We start from the raw sequence: 22,535 nt of genomic DNA, 5'->3' as shown, positions 1-22,535 counted from the left end.
AACACTTCCACTTCGCTTTATAATTATCCCTTCACGTCCCTCTTCCCACTAGAAACAGAGCTTCTTGAGGGCAGGGACTGTCTCTTCTTCGTCTTTGCATTGAGGGTCCAGCACAGAACCTGACTTAGTAAGCCCTCAATGAGTGTGTTTAATCGCAAAGTGAAAGGCCACATAATCTTAACCTCTTCTTCCAAGCACCAGATACTATAATTGGAGAAAGAGGTGTTGCACTGGAACAATAAGAAGAATGACGAGAATGTAGCTGGTCAAACCCTTGAGGAGAAAGGAAAATAGGCACTTATGTCAACAGAGACACAGCCTCGGTGCCATGCCCAGCCTTCTCTTAGAACACCAGAAGCTCAAGAAGGGGAAACATGCTATCTAATTGTATAACACAAAGAAAAACCAATTTTTTACATTTTTAAACAAGATGCTTAACCAAATATATCTTGCTTATTCAACAAATCAGATATGTTAAAGATCTTTTTTTTTAAGTTTATTTATTTGTTTTGAGAGAGAAAGAGCAGGGAAGGGGCAGAGATAGAGGGAGAGAGAATCCCAAGAAGGCTCCACACTCCTGCTCTGCGCTGAGCCCCACTTGGGGCTCGATCCCACAAACTGTGAGATCATGACCTAAGCGGAAATCAAGAGTCAGACTGAGCCACCGACTGACTCAGGTGGCTCCCTGGAGCGACTGAGCCACCCAGGCACCCCAAGGATCTTAAATAACATCTAGCCAAACACTTCAATTCAGCAAAATCTAATAAAGTTAAAAGTGTGCATAACCCATAATTTCCCTCCTGATTACAAACCCTAGAGAAATCTTTTCTGAACTGAGGACCACGAACTACCGGTAGGAATTGATATCAAGTTAGTGGATCCTGATCAGCAATTGTTTTTTAAGATTTTATTATTGAGGTCTCTTACAGGAGATCTCAGTTAATTAAAAAAGAAAAAGTTTGGAGTCATGGCTCTAGGGAAACTCTCACTGTTGCCTAAAGGAGAATGCCCACTGCAGCAATGTTTGTCATAAAATAAGACATAAATAAATAGGAAATGATCCAAGTATTCTTCAACATGACCATGAAAAATGAACGGTAGTATAATCATACAATGGAATATTACATCACCATAAAATGAATGGATTCATGCTACATGTAAAAACATGAATACATCTCAATAAAGATGTTAAGGTTGCAAAAAGATGTGAAGGTTGTAAAAACAACCTTCAAAATGATCCATTCACTGTAATGCCATCAATATAAAGTTTAAAAGTAGGCAAACAATATGTTCTTTCTAGATGTACACAGTATATAATAGGCATGGGATTGATAAAAGCAAAGTCCGCAAAGTGGTGACCTCTCAGAAGGGAAGGAGAGAGATGCCATGGGAAGGGATATACCAGGCTCTTCAACTGTGTATAAGATGTTTGTTTCTGAATCTGGGAGGAAGTTCTCTTACTCTCAACTGTTCTGAATATTTCATATATTTTTTGAATAATTCATCTTTTAAACAACTTTTCCTAAAAAAGGGGGGAGGGAAGTGAAATTTAACAGACTTGTTTAAATTCTGTCTCTGCCACTTACTGTTAAAGGAACTTAGCAAGTTCCTTAATTTCTCCAAGCCTCTGTCCTGTAAGACAACATGATAATAATAAACATCCTGTTTCACAGCCAAATTAAGTGAAATAATATGGATATAAGTGCTTTAGAAAGCGCAAAGTGCTATAGAAGTATAAGCTATAATTGTACTAGAAGGTTCCACAAATTCCAGTTATAAGAAACTCTTAGTGTTCTTTTGTTACATAAGAACCTTGCTCCTTTCCTTCAGAGCATTTACTTTTGCTTGCAATTACACATGCATTAACACTAACTTTGGGCTCATCATTGTATTCCCCAGAGCCCAGGACAGTCCCAGGCACATGCTAAATGCTCAACACACCTTTGTTAGCGTAATCTGAACGGTGGTTACCTGTAGGAAGTAAGAATGGGAAACAAGGTGAGAAGAAAGAACTTTTCTGTTTTGTTTCTAAACTGTTTGAACCTTTACCATGAACCTATATGAGTCCAATAACGACAAATTAGTCCGTTTTAAATGAAAATAATACGGACCAAATCGGCATGTTTTAATTTCATCGCCTCTCGGGGGAAGGTGAGGTTTCAATCCGGGAGATTACGTGAAAACGGATGCATGAACTAAAAGGAGCAAACTGTTGTGGGGCGCTGGGCTCTCCCGACACCCTTGCGAAGGGAAGGCGGCGTGCCCAACGGTTTGAGAACCGCCCAGAGGTACCGTTAGGAGGCGCTCGCGAAACTGCTCCAGGAATTCCCGCCCTCCCCGTTACATGCCCCAGTAACCCCGGCGCGCCGGCGACCGAGAGTAACCTCGCGGTCGGGTGACGGACCCCCCCGCCCCGACTCTCGCCTGCTCCCAGCTCAGCCAATGGGAAGGCAGCGCACGAGCCGGCCGGACACTCGCCCTCACCGACTCCTCCCCCAAGCAGTTAGAACCGAGTTGTACAATCACCTCGCCGCCGGCTTTAGACTTTTCCAATCGCAACTCAAGTTCCCGATCCCAAGCCCCGCCCCTCGGCCTGCCCCGCGTTCATTCTCGGCGGGAGTCACCTTTGCTTTACAAACGTTCAGACCCGCCCTCTGCTTACCTTGCTGCGTTAGGCCCCGCCCCCTGCCCGGACGGACCAATAGCCAGGGGAGCCTGGAGCCACTGGGCGGGCCTGCAGCCAATGCGCACGCCGTGGGCGGGCTCCGGGCCGGAATTGGGGGTGAAGCTACAGCCTTGTGCCCACATTCGGGGCGCGCGGAGCTGGGGGGTCCCTGGGGGACGCCCGGAGCTAAGATGGCGTCTGTAGCTGAGGGGGACGTGGGGACGGTGGCGGAGCTGGCGAGGGTGCTGCGGTGGGGTTTCGAGGAGCTGAGCCTTAACAAGTTGGCGACGTCCCTGGGCGCGTCGGAACAGGCGCTGCGGCTCATCATCTCCATCTTTATGGGTAAGGACCCTCCTGCCTCGCTCCGCCCCCTCGCGGAGTCCCCAGGGAATAGGGACGTGACACCCCCCCCCCCCACCTCCACTTTCCGGAGCCACCCAGGAGGGCTTTGTGGGGTCCGGATGTGAATCCTCAATCACGCCAACCAGCTGTCTAGAGGAAGACAAGTCTTTTCGAGTCTGGGGGTGCCGTGCCCTTTGAACCTCTTCACCTTTCTCTTCGACCCCTGCTCTACCCTTCTGGCCCCTCATTTGAAGCCACCATCGTCTCCTCATGCCATGATCTAATCTACCCCGTGTCCCCACGACCTATCCTTATTTGTCTCTCTCTTGAGTTCTACTCTCTGTCCATGTGTACTGCTGTCTGTTATTAATATCAACTCTCACACATGCGCGCTTCTTGTGGTAGGCAAAGGCCCCCTAACTTAGGTATTAGCTTTGTGGGCCCTTAAGCCCCATATTCTATACTTCCATATTCGGAGCCTTTTTCTGCATTGCCAGCTTCCATTATACTTCTCTTTTCTGTCTTGTTTCTAATATTTTCTTCTTATACCATATTGCTTCTCCCCCACCCTTAACCACTCACCTGCCATTTACCCTGGAATATTATTTTAATACTGGGTTTGGGAAACAGGACTGACAACCCCCTTAAAAACTATGCTACTCCAAGCGTTTATGACCTATATGGTTCAAAGGATGTGATGTGTCTGACTATGTCACAACAAGCTATATTATAACTGGTTTATAGGCTTTTTTTTTACCGCATCTTTCTTCCATGGTTTTTAATACATGGAAACAGCATGGCACAATGATTAAAAAAAAAAAAAAGTGTGGACTTGAAAGGCAAGCAAGTCAGACCCAGCCCTGCTGCTCCTTGCAAACTGTGGGGCCCTGGGCAAGTCACTTAACTTCTCTGGGCCTCGATTTTCTTACCTATGAAATGAGAATAAGGTGTACCTAGTAGGACTGTTGTAAAGCCCTGTAATAGTGCAGAGGTCAAGATCTGATGCATAAATCTTGAGTAGTTGGAAGGTTTTGTGAAGGTTATGGGACTTTAGCTGGTATAGTAGGGGTGGGGAAGAACTAAGCAAACAGCTCTGGGACAAGAGCAGATTAGAGATCAGAATCGTAAGAAGTTTGAGATAAAAGTTGAGCAGATGTGCCTTAAATGCCAGAAAGAAGTTTGTAATGTATCCAGTAGTCAGCAGAGACATGGACGTATAATATTACCTAAGGGTGTTAACTAGATCTAGATAATGTGAGAGGCATCAATTTATATTTAAACAACCTTGGCAACTAATATAATTGTTACTTGCCTTTTGCATATAAAACCAAGGTGATCTTCCTTTCTTCCAACTGAAGGTCACCTTTTCCCTCCCTTGTGGAATTGTTAAATTTTAGAGGTGAAAAGGACCTCCCGTGTCTCTTAGATCTAACCCAGAGTTGTCAACATTCCAATCTAGAGTTCTTTGCACCACACCAGCTTTGAACTTCTACTCCTTCAGCCTTGTCTCTGACCTAGTTATTTGTTGTGGTTGTAATTGGCAATTAGGAGTGTTTACATTCATTAGTTTGGAAGCTCACTGTTGATTTCTCAACTATAAATTGAGAACGTAACACAGGTAGCAACAAATTATTAGGGGGCAACCTGTTAAATGGAGCTATGGCTGGAATTAGGACTTGGACTTGGTCCCTTTTTTTGCAGACATAATTGAATACTGCCTGTGTGCTCCTGGTGGGCCACTGCTCTGTACTGTCCTGGGGCATACAACTGACTGGGACATTGTTTTTTTCTCCATGTCCTTCTCTCCTCTTTACCATGTGTTATCAAGTGATAAACACTTGGTGAATACGTCTGCCAAACTCCTGAGGCCCCTTGCCAGTCTACCATTTCCCAGCTCCTCCCTTCCTATCTCACATGTGCTGTTGCCTTCAGTAACTCTGGGTTTCTCATGTTTAGATTGACTTGGGGCCTCATGTTGCTTCCTATCAGCCATAGCTCTTCCACATGGATATATAGGATTGTGTTTTCTAGGTGTGGATTAAATATATACAGGCAAACACAAGTTGATAAGCTTGACACATGCCTGGAAGAAAGAGTGCATTCTGGTTGTAAATGTTTTCCTTACAAAGGTATTCTCATGTCTGTGTATTGTAACCTAGAAACGAGTAGCCTTTCAGTAATGGAGTTCCTGGTTCCGGAACTCCGCTGTCTGGGGGAACTGGGATACTGAAGGAAATCCTTGTTAGAGGTACCAAGAAGGCCTGTAGTCCAAAATGATTTCTGACTCCCTTTCTACTACTTCAAGATTAATTTAGGTTAAAAGCACTTAAATGCAGATACCCCAAGGGAAGAGTCAGGTATATCAAGCATTCACGTTTTAAAGTGTGAATAACTTTTAATTGGATAGTCTCATCACTCTTTCTTAACATCTTATTTTTTCCTACTTAGGTTCTGTGTACTGCTCTTGGGGTGGGCCATAGATCATTAAAGCAGTAGCTTTCAAACCTTTGTGGCTCAGACCCATGGTGAGAAATATGTTTCATATCCTGACCCAGTACACATGTGCACTTATATATGTATTTGAAGCACGTTTCAGAAAACATTACTTATCCTTACATATGCGGTGTGTTTTTCTGTTTTGTTTTTTAGTAGTGTTTATGACCCACTAAATTGATTTCATGACCTACTAATGGGTTACAAGTAGGTTGAAAAATCTTGAGTTAGAAGCTGTAATTTTTAATATTCAGTACTTCAGGGAAAGGATAAGCTTATGAGGATTAATGCATTGGAGTATCCTGAACAGCCAGAAGACTCCATTAAAGGGATGTGTCTATCTATGTTTGTCCTTTGTGTGATTGCAAGGAATTTGGTGGAAGATGAATTTTGCTATGGTGTTGGCAAATACTGCCAGAAAACATCTCCCCTTCAACAGCTGGGGTCTCATCACTCCTTAGATACTTAATAACATGAATTGTTCCAAATAAATTCAACAAAATATGCCTACTGTGAGTTAAACCCCATGCTTGAGCCTGCAAGGACAAGGGCATTGGTGCAGTATGAGTGATAGAGCCAGGCACTCAAAAGTATGGCTTACGGTTAGTGGGTAGGGAATGGGCTTGAGATAAGTACTCTAATAACCACAATAAAAGGCAGAAGTCTAAGTGCCATGAGACAATTACAAAGGTTATGAGATTGAAAGATTGGCCCTTTAATGAACTTTGAAAGCTGAATAAGGTTCCAGCAGACAGAGATGGTAAGACACAAGGAATAGAGTGAGCAAAGGTATTGAGGTAGGAATGCGTGGTGACACGGTCAAGGAACAGGAAGTAGTCCACTTGGACTAAAGCAGGAGTTAAATAGAGAAGTGGTGGAAATGAGACTGGAAAGTTAGGTCGTAGAGCCTTGAAAGCCAAGGTAAGGGGGACAGGTAAGGGGAAAGCCAAGAGTAGGGAATCCCTGGAGGTATTTGAAAGGGATATAATGTGACCAGAGCTGTATTAGGAAGATAATACAGCATAGGGTGATTTCAAGTAGACACAGACAAGAAGTTGAGAAACCAATGAGAAAGAACAATGATCTAGATGGTTATATTGGCTTGGAGGCAAGGTGGTTGCACCAAGAGGGAAACATAGGGTTCTCATGTGAAATATTTTAGGAACACAGAATCTTTTCTTTTTCTTTTAATTTTTATTTTAGAGAGAGAGAAAGCAGGAGCAGAGGAGAGAGGCAGAGCGAGAATCTTAAGCAGGCTCCACACTCAGCACAGAGCTCCATCCCATGACCCCGGGATCATGACCTGAGCCTAAATCGAGTCAGACACTCAGCTGACTAAGCCATCCAGGCACCCCCTGGAACACAGAATCTTTTAAAAGGTAGATTCTGAAAAAATAAATAAATAAATAAAAGGTAGATTCTGTATGCACGTTCATCTACACAGCTGCTCATGTCAAAAATCTAAGAATCAGCCCTGCCACTTTAACTCTGTCCCCACATCTCAGTCCCCAAGTCCGATCAATACCACCTCCACATTATGTCTCAAATACATCTACTTTTCTCCATCACCACAGCTGCTGACTGTCACCAGAACTACACAAGTAGCCTCCTGACTGGTCTCTAATTCTGTCCTTATCCCTCCCAAAGCAAAGAGGTCTTGATGCTGTGCCTTTCCTGCTCAGAACTGTTCGCAGGCTTCCATACGTGGCTAGTAAGCCCCTGCCTGCTGTTCCAGCCTCATCTCAAGCAAGTTCACAACTATTTTTTTATAACTTTTTTTTTTTTTTTTTTTTTTGAGAGAGAGGGGTTGGGGGCCAGACTGAGAGGGTCCACGCTGAGCATGGAACCCGACACAGGGCCCACAACCTAAGACCCTGACCCTGACCTGAGCTGAAACCAAGAGTCAGACACTCAACCACCTGAGCCATCCACATGCCCCTCACAACTTTTCAGCCTCAAGGCATTAAGCCCTTTCCTACCTTGGAGCCTATGTAGCTGCTAATGCAGGTGCCTAGAATTTTCTTCATTCATTCACCTAACAGACATCTTTCATCTTTCAGGTCTCAGTTCAAATTGTCACTTTTTCTGAGAGTTCTTTCCTCTCATTTTTTTTTTCCCAATATATGAAATTTATTGTCAAATAGGTTTCCATACAACACCCAGTGCTCATCCCAAAAGGTGCCCTGCTCAATGCTCATCACCCACTTTCCCCTCCCTCTCACCCCCCATCAACCCTCAGTTTGTTCTCAGTTTTTAGGAGTCTCTTATGCTTTGGCTCTCTCCCACTCTAACCTCTTTTTTTTTTTTTTTCCCTTCCCCTCCCCCATGGGTTTCTGTTAAGTTTCTCAGGATCCACATAAGAGGGAACACATATGGTCTCTGTCTTTCTCTGTATGGCTTATTTCACTTAGCATCACACTCTCCAGTTCCATCCACGTTGCTACAAAGGGCCATATTTCATTCTTTCTCATTGCCACGTAGTACTCCATTGTGTATATAAACCACAATTTCTTTATCCATTCATCAGTTGATGAACATTTAGGCTCTTTCCATAATTTGGCTATTGTTGAGAGTGCTGCTCTAAACATTGGGGTACAAGTGCCCCTATGCATCAGTACTCCTGTATCCCTTGGGTAAATTCCTAGCAGTGCTATTGTTGGGTCATAGGGTAGGTCTATTTTTAATTTTCTGAGGAACCTCCACACTGTTTTCCAGAGTGGCGGCACCAATTTGCATTCCCACCAACAGTGCAAGAGGGTTCCCGTTTCTCCACATCCTCTCCAGCATCTATAGTCTCCTGATTTGTTCATTTTGGCCACTCTGACTGATGTGAGGTGATATCTGAGTGTGGTTTTGATTTGTATTTCCCTAATAAGGAGTGACATTGAGCATCTTTTCGTGTGCCTGTTGGCCATCCGGATGTTTTCTTTAGAGAAGTGTCTATTCATGCTTTCTGCCCATTTCTTCACTGGGTTATTTGTTTTTCGGGTGTGGAGTTCGGTGAGCTCTTTATAGATTTTGGATACTAGCCCTTTGTCTGATATGTCATTTGCAAATATCTTTTCCCATTCTGTTGGTTGCCTTTTACCTGACTCTCATTTTATATGATGTCCCCTCCTGTGCTCTCTCATATTGACTAAAATTTCCTCCCAAGTGTATATTCCAATTTGTAATTATATATTTGCAGAGAAGAGCAGAAACCACGTAAGTTTTGTTCACGACAGTATTCCCGGAGCTTAAGTACCTGGCTTATGGAAAAGGCCCAAGAAATATTTCATACATTCACACATGAATACATGAATGAATGACTTGGCAACTGATTAAATGGAGGATAAAGAAGTCGTTCGTAAAAAACTCAGTCCAGATGGGGCACCTGGGTGGCTCGGTCAGTTAAGCAATCTGACTTCTGCTCAGGTCATGATCTCACAGTTCGTGGGGTTGGAGCCCCGCGTCAGGCTCTCTACTGTCAGGGTGGAGCCTGCTTCAGATCCTTTGTCTCCTGTCTCTGCTTCTGCCCTGCACACACTCTCTCTCTCAAAAACAAACATTTAAAGAAAAACAACAACAACAACAACACAGTCTAGGGCACCTGGCTGGCTTAGTTGGTAGAGCATGTGACTCTCGATCTCAGGGTTGTAAGTTTGAGCCCCAGACTGCATGTAGAGATTACTTAAGAAAATAAAATTTGGGGGCGCCTAGGTGGTTCAGTCAGTTAGGCATCTGATTTTGGCTCGGGTCATGATCTCACAGTTCGTGAGTTTGAGCCACATCGGGCTCTGTGCTGACAGCTCAGAGCCTGGAGCCTGCTTCGGACTCTGTGTCTCCCTCTCTCTCTGCCCTTACCCCACTCATGGCCTCCCTCCCTCTCTCCCTCTCCCTCTCTCTCTCTCTCTGTCTAAAAAATAAATAAACATTAAAACAAATTGTGTTTAATAATAAGTAAAAAATATAAATAAATAATAAATAAAATCTTTAAAAAAAAAACAGTCTTTCTGCCTGGGTGGCTGGAAAGATAACAGTATCTCACAAATGTAGAGAAGTCGAAAGGAGTGTCAGATACTGTTCAGTGCCAGCAGTGGTCTAGTTTTGGATTTGCTTTAGGCTCCAAGGGCAACTCCAGGTGTCTTAAGGTTTGTGAAACCCAATCTTTTTTTTTTTTTTTTTCAACGTTTATTTATTTTTTTGGGGACAGAGAGAGACAGAGCATGAACGGGGGAGGGGCAGAGAGAGAGGGAGACACAGAATCGGAAACAGGCTCCAGGCTCTGAGCCATCAGCCCAGAGCCCGACGCAGGGCTCGAACTCACGGACCGCGAGATCGTGACCTGGCTGAAGTCGGACGCTTAACCGACTGCGCCACCCAGGCGCCCCTGTGAAACCCAATCTTAAGTTCAGGAGAGAAGTGGGACTAAATATAGTTTTAGGAGTCAATATTGATATCTTAATTGAATCAGGGAGGGAATGAAATGCAGTGGAAAAGCTTATACAAGAGAGAAGAGAACCCAATTGTTGTTGACTGAGTATGTTAACCTTGCCACCCCGTGTCAATAATAACAGTTGCTGGCATTTATTAAGGATTTGGTACGTACCAGACATTGTCTGAAGTGCTGAACAATACCCCACCTACACCTGCCAATTACTCATGTGATAATTGTAGTGCTGTGATCATTGCCCTTGTGGAAACTGAGGCCTTCAAAGGTTAAGTAACTTGCCTAAGCTCATACCTGTTTCTACCCAACTCTAAAGTCCCTGTCTTTACCACCCTGGGATTGCAAACTGTGGGGGTGGAAAAGATCAATGCTGTGGGTATCCTTTTAGTTTATGTGCTTAAACCAATATGTAATCAGCATATGAAATACCTCGCAGGGTCTAAAGCTGGAGCTGGCCAAATGGAGCAGATGGCCACCTGCTTAAGTATGAGTATTCTCTAGTCTTGGCCATGACTGTGGCTTGGCTATTAGACTGATCAGAAATTGCACTTAAAGAGTAAGGATTCCTTCCTCAGAGGTTCAGGTTAGCATCACTAAGGTTAACAACTTTTAAAATCAACGTAGGTCCTACAATTCAGTTCCCTTTGTTTTTTGGGGGTTTTTTTGGTTTTTGTTTTTGTTTTTAATTCAGTTCCCTTTGGATCAAAGTCAGGTCTGGTCGTTCAGAACTAAATCTGTTATTCAGGCTATTCAGCAAATAGCCTTCTTCAGGTAGCACTGAAATTACAATGTGAAGAGACCAAGGCCAAGCCAGATGGAAATTAAACAGCATTAACTACACAGATGGAACTTTTGACCATAATACAAAGCAGGGTCCAGAAATTCTACTACTGAAAAATAAGAGGGTTGTCTTAGGTGACTTTCAAGCCTTCTTCCAATTCTAGAAGTGTAGATATATTCTACATTTTTAGACTTTAATCTTTATTCTGATTCATAGCCACAGATTTTATCATAATCTAACTCTTCCTGTTTGGAGATTTCTTTTAAATATATTTTTCCAATTCCTTTTTATCTGCACTCCAATATCTTACATTGCACAAAACTTTTCTTGAGTGCCAGTAGTACTTTTTTTTTTAAGTTTATTTATTTTGAGAGAGAGAGAGAGAGAGAATGCATATGCATGTATGCGCTAGCTGGGGAGGGGCAGAGAGAGAGGGAGAGGCAGAATCCCAAGTAGGTTCTGCACTGTTAGTGTGGAGCCCCATGCGGGGCTCAAACACAAGAAACATGAAATCATGACCTGAGCCGAGATCATTTGATCCGCACTGATGGAACAGAGCCTGCTTGGGATACTGTCTCTCTCTCTCTCTCTCTCTCTCTCTCTCTCACTCTCTCCCTCTCTCCCTCTATCCCTTCCCTGCTAGTGAGCACGTACTCTCTCTCTCTCTCCCTCTCTGTCAAAATAAATAATCTTTAAAAAAAATATTTGCGGGCACCTGGGTGTCTCATTTGGTTAAGCATCCGACTTTCGCTCAGGTCGTGATCTCACAGTTCGCAGGTTCAAGCCCTGTGTCAGGCTCTTCGCTGACAGCTCACAGCCTGGAGCCTGCTTCAGATTCTGTGTTTCCCTCTTTCTCTGCCCTTCCCCCACTTGTGCACTTGATCTCTCTCTCTCTCTCTCTCTCTCTTTCTCAAAAATAAATAAACATTAAAAGAAATACAAAACTCAAGAAAAAGAATGACTCCATAAAAAAATATTTGCAAATCTTTTTTTTTTTTTTTTTTTTTTAAAGAATCACGGGGTGCCTGGGTGGCTAGGTCAGTTAAGTGTCCAACTTGGGCTCATGTCATGATCCACAGTCCATGAGTTCGAGCCCCGTGTCTGGCTCTATGCTGACAGCTCAGAGCCCCGAGCCTGCTTTGGATTCTGTCTCCCTTTCTCTCTGCCCCTCCCCCTCTCACACTCTGTCTCTCACTCTCAAAAATAAACAAACATTAAACAAAAAATTAAAGAATCATTTATTTGCAGAGGCATGTGTAAATTTGGGCCCATGAGATTATATGCACAAGCTAATTTAACAAAAATAATTATATACCCACTGACATTATTAAATCCGTCTGGGGAGCCATCAGAACTCACCAGATGTGTTCAGTGCAGCAGCCTTTTAAAAATGGGATTGGTTTTCAAAAAAATGGCATTTCAGCTGAACCTTAAAGGTTATGGAAGATTCTAGTAAGGGAGAGATGAGAGAGGAAGCTTTCCAGCTGCAAAGAATAATGAACATATATGTGGAGACCAGGAAAAGTGGAAAAACCTGAGGAACAGTAAGTGGGCTGGTTTGATTGGAACAATAGAGAATCCGTAAAGGAATAGTGGAGAAGAACCTGATAGACCTCTCAGGTAGGTAAGGGGTGAAATGGTGGAGTAAGGTAGTAGGAGGTGTATTGTCTTTAAACACCTGCAGGCCTAAGTACAAATTCTGCATTAAATATGTACCAGCTGTGTTACAATAGACTAATTATTAAATTTCAACCACCCATTTCCTCATGTTCCTGAAGGCCAATATTACCAAAGAATTGAGGTTAAGGATTAAGCAGTTTATCTGATATTTAAATTGGATTTAATTCCTAACAAGCAACAATATTTCAAAACAGAATGTGAAATTTACATGAATTTTTAAAATAGCGTAGTCATCAAAGAAATGTTTTATTTCTAGAGAACTGCTTAGGCATACCCTTTGTGTGGACACATTCATTCTTCTCTGCTCTGGAAAAGTTTGGGAAGCTCATTGGGGTGTGAGGACTGAATGAGACAAAATGTATAAACATTGGGGGCACCTGGGTGGCTCAGTCGGTTTAAGTGTCCAACTCTTGATTTCGGCTCAGGTTATGACCTCACGGTTCCTGAGATCCAGCCCCACATTGGGCTCTGCACTGATAGCACGGAGCCTGCTTGGGATTGTCTCTCCCTCTCTCTCTGCCCCTCCCCTGCTCATGCATGCACTCTCTCAAAATAAACTTAAAAATATATATATGTAAGCATCTGACCAAGCCTAACCCAAGGTAGTTTTAAATAATTGCTCTCTTCCTTCCCTCAACAAATATTCATCTCCTTCCTTTCCAAGTAGACTCTATGGTCTTGGGACCAGAGTCATGAGCACCTCCTAGCATCTCCTGGCTTGCATCCTAGGAACTTGTTAGAAATGCAAATTCTTTTTTTCTTTTTTTTTTTAATGTTTATTTATTTTTGAGAGAGAAAAGGAGACAGAGCACAAATGGGGGAGGGGCAGAAAGAGAGGGAGACACAGAATCCGAAGCAGGCTCCAGGGTCCAAGCTGTCAGCACAGAGCCCGACGAGGGGCTTGAACTCACAAACCGTGAGATCCTGACCTGAGCCGAAGTCGGACACTCAACCAACTGGGCCACCCAGGCGCCCCTAGAAATGCACATTCTTAGGTCTGCCCCAGACCTACTAAAGACGGGTCCTGATGATCTGTGTTTTAACATGTCTTCTAGGTTATAGTAACTACCCTGAGGTTTGAGGATCACTGGTTTATTTCTTCTGGTAGCTGTTTTGTAATACTTGGTGTCCCCATAGTATCTTCAGCTTTTTGAAATGGTGTCGTATCCCGTGATCTTTGTAATAAACAAATTTCTCAGATTCTTATTGCTTAGTTTTCCCTATTTGCTAGCATCACTTGTTATTCCTCAAATACTATTATTATTACCAAATTACGCTGTTAATGTTATTATAACAATGATACTGTTAGATCATCATCATCTTCATTGTCTAGCTAACATCATTATCTCCACCATCTGTTTCACACTTTTGATGAGAAGGTTAAATGTAGAGGAGGGTTTTTTTGCGTAAGGTTGTTAGACTAATAGTTCCATCTTTCCTCTTCTGTCTTGCATCAGCCACCTCCAGCAGTATAGCATTCTCCTAATCGATTGCCTCACATTTCTTAACACAGTTGATAAACTGACTTGTAGCTCTAACAAAAACGAGGTGCCCCAGTTGCGGCTGCCAGGGAAAGCTGTCCTTCCCAAGCACAGAGTTTTTTAAGGTAGAGGTGTGTGTTTGTGTTGACATTTTTTCAGCAATTGGCTGAAGTCCAGGGCCAAGAGATTTAGGGCCCACCTAGAGTTCTCTTGGTGAAGCAGTAATAGCTCCCTAGAGGCCTTCAAAGCCTATCTGTGATTTGTGCAGCCCAAAAGATGATGTTGTATGCAGCTTTATTTCTACCCCGTTTTCAAAATGAGAAGAGTAGGGGGTGTGTAAGACACTAAAAATAAGGATAAGTAATTTCTGGATAAGAATTGCCTTTGGGCTTAAAATGGACTGGTTTTTAAATCCAAGTTCCTCTCTACTCAAGCACTGGCTTTGAAGATAAAGTGAGATTCATTAAATTCTGGACACCTTGCACCAAGTATTCTAAGAACCATATGTACCAAAATTGTTAGTAATAGAGGCTTCTGATAGAAATGCCACTGCATTCTAGCTGTAGGGACATTTGTCAGAAAGTGGGTAGAAGATCAGGCCAAAAATGAGCAGACCCAGGTTTTGTTTTTGACTCACATGAAGTCACCAAGTAGACTATTTAAATGCCCCACTCCAAGCATGGGCTGTGTTTAAATTAAAAATAAAAAGCTCTTGTCAATTAAGGATGCTTTTCAGTACCAAATATTCATGTTGCTATGGCATTTTCATAAGAAAGGCATACATGGTCATTCTGCTGCATAAAATATAAGTGGTGAGGTAGTAATTTTGCAGGCAGTTTACTAAAAAAAAAAAAAAAAAAAAAAAAAAAAAAATAGAGGATTCACGTATATATATCGTATACAGATCTGAGGCAGATATGGGATCCCAGGAAGCTAACATTCTGATCACTGTATATTTGTAAATGCTGTGATGAGAAGTGGCTTCCATGTAGACATGGTAAATGCCTTATAGTTCCTGAGGTTTCCGATTTCTGCTGGGATAGCAACTCTAAACTCAGATGTACTTGGACACCACTCTGGATCACTGTCCATAAATACAAAACTTCTGTTTGTAAGCCAGCAAGCAGAGGCCAACGGGAACGGTGCCCCTTTAAGTTTCTTATGACATATACCTCTGACGAAAGGGAGAAAGATTGATTATAGTTAGCGTACAAATAAAGTGGGGCTCTGGCTAAAAATATCAAACCATTAGTGCTACTAGAAATCCTCATTCTTTAGCCAAAGGATAATCTGACTGCACTCTTTAATTCTTCATTGAGTCTTCTGAAAGAGTAGTCAACAAAAGCAAAACTAGGAACTAGGTGCCATACAATTATATTATTTACACTAAGAACCCAACATAATTATGGGGACCCAGATCATCATATCACCAGAAGCTCCAAATTTCTTCAAGTCTTACCCTCTTGGTTTATATTCTAAAGTATTTTTTAATTCTAAAATATATAATTTTTAGCTTTTAAAAATCTTCCCAAATATTCAAGTAATATTGAATATAGAATTGAGTATTGAATGTAGAAAGAAATCAGTCATTTCCAACTTTTGTACATCCAAGGATACTGCCAAGAAAATGAAAAGATAACCCATAGATTATGAAAATATTTGTAAATCATACATATGGTAAGGATCTAGTGTCCAGAATATATCAAGAATTCTTGTAACTCAATAAGAAAAAGACAAATAACTCAATTAAAAAATGGGCAAAGGATATGAATAGACATTTGCCTAAGGAAGACATACAGTTGCCCAATAAGTACATAGAAAAATGCTCAACTCATTAGTCATTAGGGAAATGCAAATTAAATGACATTACGTACCACTTCACACCCTCTAGTATGACTGTAGTCCAAAAACAAAACAAAACAGGAATAAGAAAGTGTCGGTGAGGATGTGGAGAAATTGGAACCCTCGTGCATCGCTGAAAGGAATGTAAAACAGTGCAGCCACTATGGAAAACAGTTCGGCAGTTTCTCAAAGTTAAAGTTACAGTATGACCTAGCGATTCCACCCCTCGTTTCTATACTCAAGAGAATCGAAAGCACGCGTTCACACAAAAACTTGTACAACATTTGCGTCCGTCCTATGTTCATAGCACTATTATGAGGCCCCAAAGTGGAAACAACTTATTTGTCCACCAACTGATGAATGAATAAACAAAATGTTATATTCCTATGGTGGAATACTATTCAGCCATAAAAAGGGAAGTGCTGCCACCTGCTACAATGTGGATGAACCTTGAAAACATTATGCTAATGTTTTCATTATGTTAATGTGCCAAGAAGTGGCCACATTTTGTATGATTCCGTTGGAATAAAATGTTCAGAATAGGGATGCCTGGGTGGCTCAGTCGGTTAACCGGCTGACTCTTAATTTCCGCTCAGATCACCATCTGGCCGTTTGTGGGTTCTAGCCCTGCGTCAGGCTCTGAGCTGACCGTGCAAAGCCTGCTTGGGATTCTTTCCCTCATATCTCTCTCTCTCTCTCTCTCTCTCTCTCTCTCAAAGTAAATAAATACACTTAAAAAAAATTTTTTTAATACAATGTCCAGAATAAGTCGGGCACCTAGGTGGCTTAGTCAGTTCAGCGTCCAACTCTTGATTTCAGCTCAGGTCATAACATGGTTATTGAGTTTGAGCCCCGCATTGGGTTCTGCTCTGACAGAGTGGAGCCTGCTTGGGATTCTGTCTCCCTCTCTGTCTGCCTCTCTGTCTCCCTCCCTCTCTCTCAAAATAAATAAACTTTTTTTTTTAATGTCCAGAATAAGCAAATTCATAAAGACAGAAAGTAGTTTGGTGGTTGCCAGGAGATGAGATGGGGAGGGGGGGTGAATTGGGACTGAGTGCTCAGAGAGGTGGGGTTTCTTGTCAGGGTGATGGAAATGTTCCAGCATTAGACCCTGGGGATGCTTGGACAACAATGAGAATATAGCAAAGTTCAGTGAATTCTACACTTGAAAAAAAAGGCTAAAGAGGGACTGTGTATGATCACAGGTAGAGCAGAACCCAGCAATTAACAGCTATTCAGATTCATGAGGACAATTACAGGGCGTAATGCTGTTATCTTTCCTTCTGTTAGAATCTTAGGTGTAAGAAAGGGTTTATTGTTTCATTTGCTGAAATACCTGCAGAGAAAAAGTCTCACCTACCTTGTTTGTATTTACAAAGATCAGATTTGACAACTCTAAACTCTAGAGAGAAATTATCATGACCAGTAGGTGGGAGGGGTGGAGAAAGAACAGCTAATTAGCCACTTGGGCCTTGTGACGGGGCAACCCTCAGGCAACCTTAGGCAAGATCAAGTCACCATAGGAGCGAAGGACCCGTTTCTCCACTGAAAACCAGTGCCATAAATTCAAAGGGCGCGGGTGGGGGTGGGGAGGGCCTCACGTTACTACACACCAGTTAGACGTTTTTGAGAGAGAACCATAACGCACAAAATCCAGAAAGCATTAAAAATGGGGGGGGGGGGAGGAACACTTCAGGTCTGTACAAGGGAAGGAAGAGGAGGAAGCAATAACAGAAAGGGCAGGAAAGGAAAATAAGAGGCAAGAGGAGGGGGGACCGGTCAGAGAGCAGGGAAGGGGGCTGCGCCGTGGGGGTCTGGCCAGCCCGCTGCTTCTCACCGTGCCTGTGATGGGCCTGTTTTCCCAGGTGATAAACATCTATGCTAGATGATTCCTACAGTCCTTTCCTCTCCTGGACCTACACAGATGCCTCTGCCATCTGAAATGCATAGCCATAGTATAATGAAATACAGGATACCTCACCCCCCCCCACACACACACACACACCCCGTGGCCCCACTCGCTTCGCTTCCCTTCGCTTCCCTTCGCTTCGCTCCGCTCCCTTCCTTTCCCTTTCCTCCCCTCCCCTCCCCTCCCCACCACTCCTCTCTCCACCGTTCCCCTCTCCTCCCCTCTCTAACCCTGGCTGCATCCCCTTGCCTCCTGTGGTCTCTTGATGTACCCAGCGTTTCAGCCACTGTACGTAAAACTGTTAATGAACAAAGAAGAGCCCTTGTAGGCAACGTGTTGCTCCCTTGCTCTGCTCCCTTACTCCGCACGCTGGCTAGGGGTGACCATGTATCTTGAAGTCCACACCGACAGTCTTTGTGCCCCTTCTCCTCTTCAAAATTTGCTTCCCACATACCACCCTTGCATCCCACGTCCCAGCTGGCTCTCCCTGCCTACCAGTCACAATCCTGTCACAGCCTTCTCAGCCTCACCCCTCCTCAGACCTGTGCCGCCACTGACAGCCGGGATCCTACAGCCACCAACACTGCTGCCAAGCGTCCCCCACCACAACCCCCCACCAGAACTTATTTGGGGAATATGCTTGTCATTTGGAAGATCTTGGATGAAGCCCTGTACCCACGGGATTCTGGGAGTAGAAGAATTTTCTGGCATATGCCTAATTTTGTTGTGGTGGTTGATTTTTTTTTTTTTTTATAATCCAAGATTTGGGGGACCTGAAGCTTATATAATCTTGGGAACCTTTTTTAAGAAAAAGGCTACAAAAATAGCTAACAAGTTTCACAAAAACATATGACCATGTGAACATGCTGTTAGCTGCCACCCCCACCCCCCACCACTGCCCAGAGCCTTAAATGGGGCCTATGCCAAGGACGAGCCTTGAAACTAAAGCTTTATTCGCTTCATGGCCAATGGTCTTCTTCTGGGAGTACCGGGTACAATTTACAGACCTTTATTTTTGCAACTTGCTATAGCCTTAATTTAGTTAAATCATAGTGAGGTGGGCAAAGGCCAAACCAGTTGAAAGAATACTCCAAGTTTAAGGTTAGGTATAGATTATGCTTATATAAAATATTTGCCCGTATGTAAATTTTTAAATTTTTTTTAATGTTTAGTTTTGAGAGAGACAAACAGAGCGTGAGCAGGGGAAGGGCAGAGAGAGGGGAGAAACAGAATCTGAAGCAGGCTCCAGGATCTGAGCTGTCAGCACAGAGCCTGACACAGAGCTCAAACCCATGAACCGTGAGATATTGACCTGAGCCGAAGTCCTACGCTCAACCGACTGAGCCACCCAGGTGCACTGACGTGTAGAATTTTTAAGTGGCCCCAAAGAAATCCATGTATGATGCTTCTATGGATATTTTCTCTTTTAATCTATACAACAACCTGCAGATATGGCTGCCAATTTCCCTATTTCACAGATGAAGAAATTGAGATGCAAATAATCTAAGTAATTTACCCAAACTGCAGAGCTGATTTTCTGAACTAGATTACTCTTGATTCCTGAGTCCAGGGATATTCTAGCTGATCAAATAATTGGCTGCAAATTGCCACCATGTCGTTTATTAATTTACAGAAAATTAAAATGGGATACACTGTCTTTGCTAAGAAAGGCATTTTGGTGTCTTGACGTGCCTCAAAGTCAGTCTGAACAGCTGTTGTCCCTGTTCCACTAAAATGGAGAAAGGCCAGTCAACAGCCTCTTTTAGCTTTAACATTCTTTCAGTCTGTACATTTTTGTAGAATAAGTCGGAGGGGAGAAAAATATTTATCTACAGTAACAAAGTAACTATGTGACCATTTGAACAAACCATTGTAGTATAGAAAAATACTGTAACCGGACATTCAAACATATGGATAACGATCTTCACATCCCTTCTGCCATCTAATCAGACTTGAAATACTGCGGAGGGCTTGCCTTGATGGACAGCTAACTCCTGGACTAAGAAGCTAGTGAGAATCTATTCGTGTCCAACTCCTTGTGGCATAACAAAAAATGGTGACATCAAAGTCAGTCCCCTGTTGGGTCTTAACTTTTCAGCCTTTGTAGCAGATTTTACCAGTTTAGCCAACGTGTGGGTCTATCAGCCACCAGCACTAAGCTTAACATGGCCTTGCTTATTATTAAGAGCACTTGGTTTAAATGGAGCAGTTAAAGAATTACTCTTGGTGGGACTTTGGGGCAGCTCGGGTTTAGGTTGTTGGGTTGGGTTAAGTGACTAAAAAACTAATACGTATATATTTTTTTGAGAGAGAGAGAGAGAGAGAGAGAGTGCACGTGCAGGGGAAGAGCACAGGGCAATGGAGAGAGAATTCCCAGCAGGCTCTGTACCACCAGCGCAAAGCCGAGTATTTCTTAACCTTCATAGTAAACTCTTTTTCTTTCCCACAAGTAACAGCCATCCACTAGTTTACCTTTGAAATGTCCCCTCTATTCATTGATCCCCAGGACATTTTGATCACTTGTCCCAGTTTTCTTGAATCTTGTATCACATTTGTCAGAATGTTCGAGATACTCAGCTGGAGGACGCTTTGAGAAGGTAACTGCTATATTCTTACTGAGCTGTGTGAGGGAAGGCAGGGACGGGGAGTCCCCAAGAATTGGATTAACAAAGAGAGCACAGGAGAGCACCTAGACTTGGCATTAAAATGTAGATGTTGGGGCGCCTGGGTGGCGCAGTCGGTTAAGCGTCCGACTTCAGCCAGGTCACGATCTCGCGGTCCGTGAGTTCGAGCCCCGCGTCGGGCTCTGTGCTGACAGCTCAGAGCCTGGAGCCTGTTTCCGATTCTGTGTCTCCCTCTCTCTCTGCCCCTCCCCCGTTCATGCTCTGTCTCTCTCTGTCCCAAAAATAAATAAACGTTGAAAAAAAAAGTTAAAAAAAAAAATGTAGATGTTAATTGTTTATAGATAGGAGATAAAGCAAACATAAACATGAGTGTGCATGTGTCTGCAGCCAGATGCTTGAATGTAGATTATTGTTGAGCAAAGAATAATACAGCTGTAGCTTTAAAAGCACACAGCTAGGTATTTATTAGTGAGTCGCTAGCAGGTCACTGCCAAGTGCCAAGGCATGTGGCAAGAATATCCGAATGGAAGTCAAGTGACGTGGATTCTAATTTGAGCTGTGCTCTGTTAACCTTGGGCATGCTTGTGATCCCATTTGGGCATTAGTGTCTTATCTAATGAAGGCCTTGGAGTCAGTGATTTCTAAGATTTCTTCAGGTTCTAAGAATCTGAATATATTATGAATAACCATTCAGCACATAACTCAGCCCAAGCTGTACAGGATTGTCAGAGTGTGGAAGATGTGTTGGCACCTTGCCCTTACTATCCGCAGGCCTAATCTGGTGAAGAGAAACAAAGGACCACTTCTGAACAGATTCCAAAGGTGAGAGCTTCGTCCTCACCTAAACGTCCGTAATCTACAGGTGCTCTTCCAGCTGACACAGTGATCAGTAACCGAGCATACGTGCCTAACCCGTTACCAATTGCTTGAATAGGCAGTGTCGGGCAAAGCTTTCCTGTCCTTTCCGTTTGTTTGTCTTCCTTTTCTCTGTATAGTGGTTGGGCACAGGAACTTCCACTTTGATGGAAAAAAGAAGTGAATGGCAGATCTTCAAAGTAGGAATAGTGACGATAAAATTATCACGTGAAAGTATTTGGTAAAAATAAACAACAGGGTCACCTGGGTGGCTCAGTTGGTTGAGCGTCCGACTTCGGCTCAGGTCATGATCTCGCTGTTCATGAGTTCGAGCCCCACGTGGGCTCTGTGCTGACAGCTCGGAGCCTGGAGCCTGCTTCAGTTTCTGCGTCTTCCTCTCTCTTTCCCTGCCCACGCTCTGTCTCTCTCTCTCTCTCTCTCTCTAAAAATAAACATTAAAAATTTAAATAAATAAATAAACAACAAATAAGCCACGTTCAAAAGCAGTCCTATTTTATATTCTAGTCTGTAATCCTTGGAAAAATTTAACTGAAATTTGGTTAAAAGAACAGATAGCTGTTTGATAGATCCTTCCAACATGGCCCTGCAGTATTGCCCAAAGCAAGATAGACATTATCTGTGGTAACCTTCCATAGACTAGAAAAATTATAACATCCAGGCAAGATAAGAGTGAAACTGGGGCTTTTTCCAGCCATCTCTAACTAGAAATTCCAAAGGCCTCCATAATCTTGTCAGTGAACAGTTCCTAAGAGCACTGCTGAAAGCTAAGAAACGGGTAGACAAGAAATAGATGAATTAGACTATGATTGTAGGAAATTGACTACAAAAGGAGTAAGTGGGATTGAACAGTAGCTAGAAGCAGCAGTGAAGGGACAGGGGTAGTGGGAAGGGCTAGAAGGGAAGTTTGAAGTTAGAGGAGATCATGCGCTAGGGGCTTAAGTCACGGACTTAGAGGTGAGACCCATTGGTTAATAGCCAGCTGCATGGATTACTCGGCAATCAGCACAGTATAGCTAACTGTTTTTATTTGTTTGCTTATTCAGAAAGTGAAGACAATAATATTATTTCTTCCTTCATTTAATTAGGAGGATTAAGTGGCATAATGTGTGTAAAGTGCTTAACTCCGCACATGCCATGTAGTAAGTACTCGGTAAGCGTTTTGTTGGTATTCTCTGGCATTAATGATAATAATAATTGTTATCATTGAGGAAGAAAGAATAAGGAAGCTAGCAAGAAAGACCATAAAGTTCTCTGGTGAGACTGAGATGGCTAGAATTCCAAGGACTGGGCCCGAAGGGAAGGAGGAGATGTTTAAAGAGGAGGAAGGTACATCTTTTCTCTGAATCTGGAGAAAAGGATAAAAGCATGGATTTCAAGCAGCTCTTCTTAAGTTTTCTCACGGTCAGTTCCCTG

At 43.0% G+C, this 22,535-nt stretch overlaps 1 protein-coding gene across 1 annotated transcript in view; it reads left to right on the top strand.

The window, feature by feature from the left end:
- Nucleotides 1-2,611: 2,611 nt before the first annotated feature.
- Nucleotides 2,612-22,535, top strand: part of LPCAT3 (lysophosphatidylcholine acyltransferase 3) — a 40,049-nt gene continuing 20,125 nt past the window's right edge. The window contains exon 1 of the mRNA XM_045466269.1: nt 2,612-3,007. Coding sequence (XP_045322225.1) covers nt 2,857-3,007 — 151 coding nt within the window. The 5' untranslated portion in view covers nt 2,612-2,856. The remainder of the gene's footprint in view (nt 3,008-22,535) is intronic.

The sequence above is a fragment of the Leopardus geoffroyi genome, chromosome B4 (assembly GCF_018350155.1).
Source record: "Leopardus geoffroyi isolate Oge1 chromosome B4, O.geoffroyi_Oge1_pat1.0, whole genome shotgun sequence".
Lineage (NCBI taxonomy): Eukaryota > Metazoa > Chordata > Mammalia > Carnivora > Felidae > Leopardus > Leopardus geoffroyi.
Note: the sequence above shows the minus strand (reverse complement) of the source record. Positions and strands in the feature narration are given on the sequence as shown.